This window comes from Botrytis deweyae (assembly GCF_014898535.1).
Source record: "Botrytis deweyae strain B1 chromosome Unknown BDEW_051, whole genome shotgun sequence".
Classification (NCBI taxonomy): domain Eukaryota; kingdom Fungi; phylum Ascomycota; class Leotiomycetes; order Helotiales; family Sclerotiniaceae; genus Botrytis; species Botrytis deweyae.
In genome coordinates this window covers 163,364-174,522 of record NW_024066258.1, presented here as the reverse complement: position 1 = coordinate 174,522, position 11,159 = coordinate 163,364, and the positions used below count along the sequence as shown (strand labels likewise).

The window sequence follows — 11,159 nt, the reverse complement described above, 5'->3', positions numbered from 1 at the left end:
AATTTTCTTCTTCCTTAATTTTGAGTTTCAAATCTAGCAAACAACTGTAGCACCACCAGTCTCAATGGCATCAATCTCGGCAAGATCAATTGGAGTACGTTGGAAACGTGCAGGGAGTTCACTGCGATCGAAGTATTCTCCCTTGGATGGAGCAACGGAGCCTAAAGCTCTACCGGAGAGAGAACCGATTGTACCGTCACTTCTGGCGCTGCGACCAAGTGGACCATGTTGTTGAGCATTTTGTCTATAGGAAGAGAAGGAAGAGGAGGAAGACTTTTGAGCCTCAGCGAATCCTGCTGGAAGTTCGTGGGTTGGGGATGCTGGATGTGGTCGTGCAGAGTGATCAACCGAAGCTATTTCAACTGTTAGAATGAAGCATCGAGCAGATTGCAAATTAGAATACATACAAGGAATTGATCTCTTGCCCATGAACCTGATCAATGGAGTGCGCTCAGCGTGAGCAGCAGCAGCAGAAGCTTGACGGAGAACCTTGGTCGCAAACATCTTGATGGTTGAGAAAGATTGAAGAAGTAATCACAAAGAGAGTTTGTAAATACTGAGAAGATGTGCGACCTTGAGAAAGAAATCAGGATCGTCGTTGGCCTCTGTGTTTGACTGTTTGACTTGCTGGAGATTGAGTTGTCAAGTTGTCAAAAGAAAAAGAGATTGGGAAATGGAAAGCTTTAGTCTTGGGGATGGTGTACTCGTAGCGTGTGGTAAGTGGGACGAGAATTCGGGAATCGGATGGATGAGTGGATGGGGGGGGATAGATAGGCGTCCGCTAGTAACCAGATATGGAAATGGTGGTGGTTGATTTAAAAAGAAAATATGGTGATTAGGTATGTGAAGTTGTGGATGGTTTGAGTGATTGTGTGTGTGTGTGTATATATATATATATTATCTCTCTTTCTCTCTGAACAAATTGAAGAAACAACAATGAATAAATGATCTTTTGCAAGAGGGGGAAACTGTAACAGACACCGAAGAGTAGAAAATCCAACCGTCTTTAATAGAATACCACTGTAAAAAAAAAGGTCTATGTTGGTGCGGGGTTAGCCATTGATAAAGGCCACTTCCGATGGAGCACCAAGCATTCATTTCGAATTCCTCAGACAATATCAAATTATCAATCATCTGCTTTTTCCTTATCGCACAACCATTCTTGCCTGCTTATTGGCTGACGATGGTTGCAGACACATGCTAGTTAATGGCGTAATGTACGGAGGTTGGAAGGGTAATTAATATAAACCCTACTTTTACTAAAATCTTACTGTTTTTATAGATTCTATTACTACTTTAAGCGATTTGAATAGATATTGAACTATTCCCCTTCAAAATTCAATCTTTAAAGCTTTTACTTACTTTTTATCAATTCTAATAGTTTTTCAGTATTCGAAATATTTAAAACTTCTGATAAGTTCTAAATAAATTCTAAATAGAATTTCAAATCAAAATTCAATAAGAAATTAGTGATTTTGAATAAATTATAAATAAAATATAACTTTTACAATACTTCCATTACCTAGAGTTTATTATATAAATTTTCAACTAGCGTAACGATATGATTGGCTAAAGCCTCTAAATATGGAGAAAAGTATGATCGGTTTTTGGTAGGTTTTATATTACTTATCTATCCAATCTCCGTATAAAAGTACTACTAGGTATATAATGTCAAGAATGTGATATATATCCAAAGTATATACAAAGTATATCCCCTAGAGTGCGTATTTACGGCGCCCTCGCTTAACAGGGATCTATTAACCAATCAGAACATCAGAATCTTGAGAATTCTTATTATTTTAATACGTTTTTCTATAATAATTATTCAATACTTACTATTTTGATAAAAATAAATAATATATTCTTTAAAGTTTTATATAATCTTTTATTTATACTTTTTATTTTTAATAAATATCGAGTTTTTGATTTAATATATATTTTTAAATATAAATTATATAGAAATTATTTACAAATGCTTTTATTTAAAAAAAAATAAAATATAATAATATTTTTAAAATCATTTAATTATTATTTTACAATTTAAAAACTATAAAGATATAATTGATATATTTATTATCACTTTTCTAATAAATTTCAATCTTCAAATATAATATTGAAATCTTTATATATAATATTATTTATAAAGCTATAAATGTTCTTATTCGGTGCACGGACCACTTTGAGCGTTATAAACCCGTACTCTAGGGGATAAATGAGTGTCTGATCATTTCTATCCCTAGATTCCTTGTTATATTATATATGAAAGAGGCGAGAGAGGCTTCACTTTGTAGGAAGGGCGTGTGGTATGTAGACAGTAGGGTAGTAGTAGGCTATTCGCAGGAGAAAAAACAGGCGGAATTTGACAATTTAAATCTTTATTAAAATCCTTTAGTTTAATTGAATAATAAATCATTTACAAATAATTTATATAAATTCAAAGAGATCAAAAGAGATTTTAGCTCCTTATTGTTTAGATAACATTTCGAAATTCCATTTTATATAACATTGAAGAAAAATAATTGAATTATAAAAGATATTGTAGAAGTGGTCGAATCCCGCCTGTTTTTTCTCCTGCGAATAGGTAGGGCAGTAGTACGGAGGTTGGATGGGTAAGTAATGTAAAATGCACCTAAATGTGTCCCCACTTTTAGCCCTTGGACCAATAGAATCACGTCGCTAGTTGAAAATTTATATGGTGAACTCTAGATGATGAAAGTATTGTAAAAGTCATATTTTATTTATGATTTATTCAAAATCACTAATTTCTTATTGAATATTGATTCGAAATTCTATTTAGAATCTATTTAAAATCTATTAAAAACTTCAAATACTTTAAATACTAAAAAACTATTAGAATTAATAAAAAGCAAATAAAAGCTTTAAAAACTGAATTTTGAAAGGAATAATTCAATATCTATTCGAATCGCTTAAAGTAATAGCAAAATCTATAAAAACAGTAAGATTTTAGTAAAAGTGGGGTTTATATTAATTACCCTTCTAACCTTCGTAGAGTTGTTCTAATGCACGCCCAGGTAGGTGACATTTGATAGATTAAACGGCTTGATGGCTTGCTTGATGGCTGTTTGGTTGGTTGGTTGGTCGGTTGGTCCGGTAGAGATGCTCTTCACAAGCTAATCAGTCCAAAGTCAAGTCATAATAAGCCAAGGTTTGAATTTTCAACGGACTGCCGATACAATAATAACATCTGATATTTTTAGATGATCTGATGGACCGACCGAGGATTCTTTTCCTCTGGATGTGTACACAGTAGGTAGGTAGTAGTAGTAGTAGTCTCACATACAGTAGTAGTAATTCGGGTGATGCAGGGACAAATCCGAACATAAGCGAGAGAATAATCATTTCATTGGTTCATTAACTGATTGTATACCAATTACTACTATCACTACTAGATACTTTTGAAGTAAATTATTATCATCCCAAGTATCAATGCGAGTAAAGTTCAAAGAGTTCCCCTCCGTCTATCTGCCCACCTACTCGCCTCCCTACTCTGTCAGCCTCGAAAGCCTTGTCTGGTCTAGTAGTCTGGGGTGGTCTGGGGAAATGTTGATAGAGTGACAGCAAAGAAATCATTAGCTTGCATTCGTTCCATATCAAAGAATTCAATAGCTTGGTGTATATCTGGGGGATGTGAATTAAAGACTGGAAAAGGGTATATTTATTTTCCTTGAGATTCGCATCTTTACGGTCATCATATTCTGAGCACAAGGCCCTTGATTTGATTTCTACCTACCCATCACCACTGCAACAACCCGTTTCGAATGTATAATTTGGCCACGGAATCTCTCCCTCATTTTCATCTCACTCACCCAAATTTATACCACAATAAGCAAAAACTTCCACCCACCTCCCCATCAAAGTTCAAACATTTTCTTTCCACCTCCGTACTTCGGCCTTCCCCCAAACTCAATCCTTGTCAGCCTACCTCCTGGGTAAATCACCATGCATGAATTATTCCTCTCGGCGTCCGTGGATAGCGAAGATGTATCCCATTCTCTCCGTGTGCTCCAGGGCTATTGTGGCATGATACCCCAGCACTTTATCCGTCGACGATTAGTATTCGAAGGTCCACGAAGTCGAAACAATTTGAAAGGTCTTGACCCTTCCTTTCTGAAAGCCCAACCGCCGAATAAACAATTCTGGTGGAAATCACTCAACGAGCAGCTGATTCGTCAATCTTATGTTCTGACTCTGATATATGATGTGGATAAAAATCAATTTGGTCAGCCAGCAAAGGAGGTTGATGGTGGAGAAGGTCAACCGTAAGTACCTACTTTTCATTGATTGCATATCACACCATGTGATCTTTGGAGACGGCTTTCAATCTCTTGACAAAATACTTATTGACTTCAACTAGGGGTCTTCTCCCATGTGATGAGGTGCCAGGTACATTGAGATGGACCGATCTTCCAGATCCAGCCAATGCTGCTGTCGTGAATAGCAGAATGTTCATTGCGATAGACAATGAAAAGTCATTATGTAGGCTTCTTCAAGCAAGCAGTCACCGGTACGTTGAAATTACTACCAACCAATCATCTACAGTTATTAATCATCAAGTAGATTCACACGGGAGATCATTCAAGAAAGTCACCGAACTGTTCATAATAATATAGTTTTCACACTTAGTCGCTACTTTGAAATCCCTTCGGAGTTCCAAGAAGTTGATGGTAGCTCACGCCCTAAAGTCAATAGCAGGTTGCCTCCCTTCGAATTGTTGGAGCCATTTGATGCCGAAGACAAATGGATTTTGACTGCTAGTATTGAGGTTCAGAATGGAGCTGATCCTGATCATATGAAGAGTGCAATGACAGAGCTATCGGGAGCCCAGGAGGAATTCAAGGGATGTTTCGCTTTGAAAGCAGCAGACAGGCATACTTTTGATACCAAGGTCAAAGTGCAGGCTTGAGGGGAATGTCTAATAAGGTGGTGCTATATTAGAGACACGAAGGGCTGTCTTCTAATCGCTTGATCTAGGGTGAGAAAGTATCTTTGAGGAGCCGCGAGTTAGTTCTATGGGTATAAATTGACCATGAGAGTCACATGGGGCCCTGAAGAAGCCGCGATAAAGACTAGTACATTGGGAGGCCATCATAACCAATATAGAGAATGAAGTCATGTCCGTGAAAACTGTTGTATTGTATACACAATCGTTCCCCCACCCTTCTAGCTCTGAAATGCCAATCGATTCATAACCGTCCTCCCAATGCAAAGCACACCTTAACAACCCTCTATTGGTTCTTCTTTGTTTGCCAGACTGCAATGCCGAATGGAGCACCTAAACCCAGTATTAGTGTGGTTCCCTTCAGCCTCCATGCCCCTCAGCCGGACTGCTATCCTAACTTACCGAATCCAAGAGCCATGAATCCCCAGTATCTTAAAGCAAAGAATTTTGTGTTTGGGTTGAATGGAATGTTGCTTCGTGGTCCCTCAGGGTAATGGTATGGAGAACCCATTTGAGCACGGGTAGAGTGGAAGCCACGGCGGGCGACCATTGAGGTGGAGGAGGATGCGCGGACGGCGGCTCTAGACAACATCTATCATGATCAGTTAGTCGTTTCTCTTGCGGCTGTTGTGATAGCGCAGCCTTACCTTGAAGAATTGAGTTCTGCTTTGTATTTTTGGTAAACAGTCAATCGAATGATTTTGATTGAAGCTCGGTTTGGCACTAGCCGACAATCAAACCAGAAATTTTAATGCCTAAGGCTCAATAAAGAATGGGACTTTCCAAGCCAAGGTTATCTGAGATAGTGCCCGGAGCGGAAAGCGATAATAAAAAAATATCTTTGTTATTTCACACCTTGTACCAGGGACTTTTTGATACATTTAAAAAGGATCAACAAACCACAATTGCCTTTTGCATCTTGGTTAATGTGGTAGGATATCATTCATCATGGACGACTTATTTGACGCCTTCGACGATAAGCCCCAGACAGCTGCTCCCAGCAGGCCTAAAAAGGCAAAGAAAGACAAGAAAGATCGCAGCAAGAAGAGAAATGCGAATGGAGATGTAAAGCCAATTGCCGATGCGCAAGATGTGGATGCTGAGATGGTAGACTCCGAGGAGCCAGCGGTAGAAGCAGATGTAGAGGAAGAGGATATTGAAGAAGATGACGAAATTAAAGAAGCAAAGAAGGACGCTAAACGACGCAGAAAAGACACAGAAGCCGATCCGGTAGTTACAGATACATTCGAGACAGCACAATCGCGAGAGCTAGCTGCTTCAGCAGGATTACAAGGTGCCCCAGAAGAAACAGCATTGGTTTTACAGCACAACATTCAACATCAAGTTTCTTTACCTCCCGATTACGAATACATTCCAATATCGCAGCACAAAGCTCCTGCCGAACCCGCTAGAACTTGGCCATTCGAGTTGGATCCTTTCCAGAAAGTTGCTATTGCATCAATTCAAAGAAATGAGAGTGTATTGGTCTCGGCGCATACCAGTGCGGGAAAGACTGTTACTGCAGAATATGCGATTGCGCAATGTCTCAAAAACAACCAGAGAGTCATTTACACCAGTCCTATTAAAGCTTTGAGTAATCAGAAATATCGAGAATTTACTGCGGATTTTGGAGATGTTGGTTTAATGACTGGAGATGTTACAATTAACCCAACCGCGACTTGTCTGGTTATGACAACCGAGATTTTAAGATCTATGTTGTATCGAGGATCCGAGATTATGCGTGAAGTCGCATGGGTCGTCTTTGATGAAATTCATTATATGAGAGATAAATCCAGAGGTGTGGTTTGGGAAGAAACGATCATCTTGTTACCAGACAAGGTCAGATATGTCTTTTTGTCTGCGACTATTCCCAATGCTATGCAATTTGCTGAATGGATCACGAAAACTCACAACCAGCCATGTCACATTGTTTACACCGATTTCCGACCTACCCCTCTACAACACTACTTCTTCCCAGCTGGTGCAGATGGTATACATTTGATTGTTGATGAGAAGGGAAACTTCAGGGAGGATAACTTTTCAAAGGCCATGGCAACAATAGAGGATAAGAAAGGCGCTGATCCAGCAGACATCAACGCGAAACAGAAGGGACGTGGCAAAGACAAGAAGACCAATAAGGGTGCCAACAAGGAAGGTTCTGATATTTACAAGATTGTCAGAATGATTATGTTGAAGCATTACAATCCTGTTATTGTTTTCAGTTTCAGTAAAAGAGAGTGCGAGGCATATGCATTACAGATGAGCTCCATGGCTTTTAACGATCAATCCGAAAAAGACATGGTTTCAAAGGTCTTCGAGAGTGCAATCGAGTCTCTCTCGGAAGAGGATAGGACCCTACCTCAAATTCAACACATCTTGCCATTGTTGAGACGTGGTATCGGTGTGCATCATTCTGGACTTCTTCCTATTCTCAAGGAAACCATCGAAATCTTGTTCCAGGAGAATTTGATCAAGGTTCTCTTTGCTACAGAAACTTTCTCCATTGGTCTGAATATGCCTGCCAAGACTGTAGTATTCACTAGCGTTGAGAAGTTTGATGGTGAGAAGATGCGATACCTGACGCCATCTGAGTTCGTGCAAATGTCGGGTCGTGCCGGTCGTCGTGGTCTTGATGATAGAGGTATTGTCATTATGATGATCAACGACAAAATGGAGCCAGAGAGTGCCAAGACAATTGTACGTGGAGAGCAGGACAAGCTCAATTCAGCTTTCTACCTTGGTTATAACATGATTCTTAACTTGATGCGTCTGGAAGGAATCTCACCAGAATTTATGTTGGAACATTGTTTCTACCAATTCCAGAACACTTCAAGTGTTACTGGTCTCGAAAAGGAACTTCAAGACTTGCAAATTGCGAGGGATGAAGTTCAAATTCCAGATGAAGCAACAATTAAGGATTACTTCGATCTTCGACAACAGCTTACCACATATACCAAAGACATGCGTGATGTTATTAATCACCCCAACTACTGTCTTCAATTCATGCAACCAGGACGGGTTGTTCACATCAAACATCAAGATCATGATTTCGGCTGGGGAGCAGTTGTGAAGTTTACAGCAAGACGACCTCCTAAAGGATCTGCTCAAGAATTTCCTCCACAACAAGCATACATCCTTGATGTTCTTCTGCAAGTTTCTTCGGACAGTACAGTTACTACACAAACACAAAACGACCTACCGTTAGGCATCACACCACCTGGTGCAGGCGACAAAGGCAAGATGGAAATTGTTCCTGTACTTTTATCATGTGTTGAAGCCATTGGACATGTCCGTATATTCCTTCCAAAGGATCTTCACCCAGCCAATGAACGAAATCAAGTACGCAAATCTCTCGAGGAAGTCAAACGTCGTTTCCCAGATGGTATCGCAGTGCTTGACCCAATCGAGAATATGGGCATTACAGATGATTCCTTCAAGAGACTTCTTCGCAAGATTGAAGTTCTTGAATCTCGTCTACTCTCCAACCCGCTCCACAACTCGCCCCGTCTTCCAGATCTCTATAATCAATACGCTGGCAAACTCGAACTTACCAAACAAATCAAAGAGAAGCGCAAGGCTATTGCTTCCGCATTGAGCATCATGCAACTCGATGAGCTTAAGTCACGCAAACGTGTTCTACGTCGTCTCGGTTTCATCAACGAACAAGAAGTCGTCGAACTAAAGGCTCGTGTTGCATGTGAAATCTCATCCACAGGCGATGGTCATGAACTTCTTCTTTCTGAACTCCTTTTCAATGGTTATTTCAACGATTTGACTCCGGAAATGTGCGCAGCCGTTCTGTCGGTTTTCATCTTTGAAGAAAAGAGTAATTGTCCTCCACTCAAAGAGGAATTGGCTGCTAAATACAGAGAAATTCAAGCTCAAGCTAGGATCGTCGCCAAGGTTACCGCGGAGAGTAAATTAAAGATGAATGAGGAAGAATACGTGACTAGTTTCAAGTGGCAGCTAATGGAAGTTGTTTACGTTTGGGCACAAGGGAAGAGTTTTGCGGAAATCTGGTAAGTTTTTCTTGAGTCTAGCCTCCTTGAGGATCCTCATGTGAGATGAGATGAGATAAAATTGTACTAACACACCACAATAGTAAAATGACCGACGTCTACGAAGGATCTCTGATCCGACTCTTCCGTCGACTTGAAGAACTCCTCCGACAAATGGCTCAAGCAGGAAAAGTCATGGGCTCAGATGACATTTCGAATAAATTCGACGAGTCGCTTAAGAAAATTAGGAGAGATATTGTTGCGGCGCAAAGTTTGTATTTGTAGACTCGTTTCATCGTACTCATTTCATTACGCGAATACTCTGTGGAAACATAGGTGGTGTTTGGAAATGGACAGAAATGGGACACTCTCTTCAGTGGCAGCTTTCAGCTTTCAGCTTCTAGCTTTGGGAGTCGAAAGAGGAGTGAAGATAAGAGATGAGATGAGACGATCCCCTCGTTACATTTTAATTCGATTGCTGGGTGTGTAAGACGATGGATGCGTTTCCTTTTCCGTTTTCCGCTTTCCTACGGGTTTTGTGAATCGAGTCCAGAATTCTGAATACCGAATTTCGTATTCCGTATTACGAATATTTCATCGGAGTGGAGTATGGATTTTTTTTCTTTTCCTTTTTGGTTTTTCTTTTCTCGAATAAAAATGCTTCCAGGTATGGTGAATGGAGTATCTATGCTTTTTGGCCCTTTTCATTTACATTGGGGACTTTTGCGTCGGTAGAGTTGGTGGAGGGAGAGGGAGAGAAGGGGGGGGGGGTATCTGGCGGGTGTGGAGGATACGAGAAGGAAGGATAGATTCGAGAAGGAAGGAAGGAAGGAAAGAAGGAAAGAAAGAGAGGAGAGGAGAGGAGAGGAGAGAAAGAGAGAAGGATCTTTGCGGTATGATATGATATGATATGATATGATATGTGAAAGGGGAGGGAATAATACCTACTCACCTACCTACCCACCTACCTACCTACCTACCTACCTACCTTCCTTCTAAAACCTATCCTCTATCCTCTCTCTTCTCAACAAGAAGAAGAAAGAAGAAAGAGAGGATGAAGAAACGAAAGGGAAGAAGAGAGGATGAAGAAACGAAAGGGAAGAAGAGAGGAAAGAAAGAAAGAAAGACCCTTTGTAATTATCTATCTACCTACCTACCTACCTACCCACCCACCTACCCACTCAATCTCAGGACGAGAATAAAAATACAAGAATACAAGAATTCCCGAATTTTTCTTTTTTGATCTTTGTAAATTTCATATTTCATGTGGGATGTGTGATGTGTGATGTGTGATGTTTAGATTCTGTACTTGTCGTATATGTATGTATAGTATAATAGGGGTTGGTGAATTGGAATATGATACATACCTACATGCCTAGGTGTACCTGAGTAGGTGATGGATTTTTATATGAAATCTCAAAACATCACGAATATTACACTTGTGCATTGATTGCATTACCTTTCACTTCAAGTCATATATGTATATATGTATGCATGTATGTACGCATTGAAAATTGAATTGATACTTTCTTGCTTTCTTGGCATCTCGATGTATTGCTGTATCGCTATTATGATCTCTCTCTGTGTAACTGTATCTCTGTACATTTTCTCCTCCATCTCTCGCTTCACCATCCCATCCATACCCCTCATCACATCTCGTCTCAACTCATCTAATCCCCTTTCCAGCTCCCTTCATCCGCCACACCTTATCATCATCATCATTAATCACCCAACCTCACATCTCATCATCCGCCATGTTTTTCTGTTCTCCCCTCCCCTGCCTCTACGCATGAGTATCTATGCATTGAGCAAGCTCTCGAAAGCAAAATTCAAGCTGGCAAAATACAATTCAATCAACCAATGAACCACTCAGAATCAAATCATATCCCAACACGACGTTCAACCATCCAGCCATTGAGTCCAATTCACAATCCAACACATTAGCTCGACTTTCCTCCTCCCCTCTTGCCCCTCTATTTTCCCCAGCTTCTCCCCAAATATTAATTCCCATCTCTCGTCCCTCCGGACAATCTACCCACTTCGCCCCCAAAAATCAATTAAAACAAAAAGTTTGCTTTCCACTCAACACCTATTTACACCACACAGATATCCATCCATCCACCCATTCCTACCCACCCTATGCATTTCGCCACTAGGCTCTCGCTCCATGGACTTGTGAAGAGAATCAACAACAAAACATC

At 40.2% G+C, this 11,159-nt stretch overlaps 4 protein-coding genes across 4 annotated transcripts; 2 read left to right on the top strand and 2 right to left on the bottom strand.

Annotated features, from left to right (window-relative positions):
- Window positions 1-33: 33 nt before the first annotated feature.
- EAE98_011690 (uncharacterized protein) lies at window positions 34-504 on the bottom strand (the record flags this gene model as incomplete). The annotated part of the gene is made up of 2 exons (XM_038959313.1): window positions 34-353; window positions 408-504. The coding sequence occupies 2 exons, from the start codon at window positions 502-504 to the stop codon at window positions 34-36; spliced, it is 417 nt and encodes a 138-aa protein (XP_038804371.1).
- Window positions 505-3,960: 3,456 nt separating this feature from the next.
- EAE98_011689 (uncharacterized protein) lies at window positions 3,961-4,924 on the top strand (the record flags this gene model as incomplete). The annotated part of the gene is made up of 3 exons (XM_038959312.1): window positions 3,961-4,280; window positions 4,376-4,525; window positions 4,579-4,924. 3 exons carry the CDS (start codon window positions 3,961-3,963, stop codon window positions 4,922-4,924), a joined length of 816 nt encoding a protein of 271 aa, XP_038804370.1.
- A 322-nt stretch (window positions 4,925-5,246) lies between these two features.
- Window positions 5,247-5,841, bottom strand: EAE98_011688 (uncharacterized protein; the record flags this gene model as incomplete). Its single annotated transcript, XM_038959311.1, has 4 exons — window positions 5,247-5,293; window positions 5,363-5,552; window positions 5,608-5,626; window positions 5,816-5,841. The coding sequence occupies 4 exons, from the start codon at window positions 5,839-5,841 to the stop codon at window positions 5,247-5,249; spliced, it is 282 nt and encodes a 93-aa protein (XP_038804369.1).
- Window positions 5,842-5,908: 67 nt separating this feature from the next.
- On the top strand, window positions 5,909-9,243 carry EAE98_011687 (uncharacterized protein; the record flags this gene model as incomplete). The annotated part of the gene is made up of 2 exons (XM_038959310.1): window positions 5,909-8,979; window positions 9,063-9,243. 2 exons carry the CDS (start codon window positions 5,909-5,911, stop codon window positions 9,241-9,243), a joined length of 3,252 nt encoding a protein of 1,083 aa, XP_038804368.1.
- Between the last annotated feature and the right edge of the window lie 1,916 nt (window positions 9,244-11,159).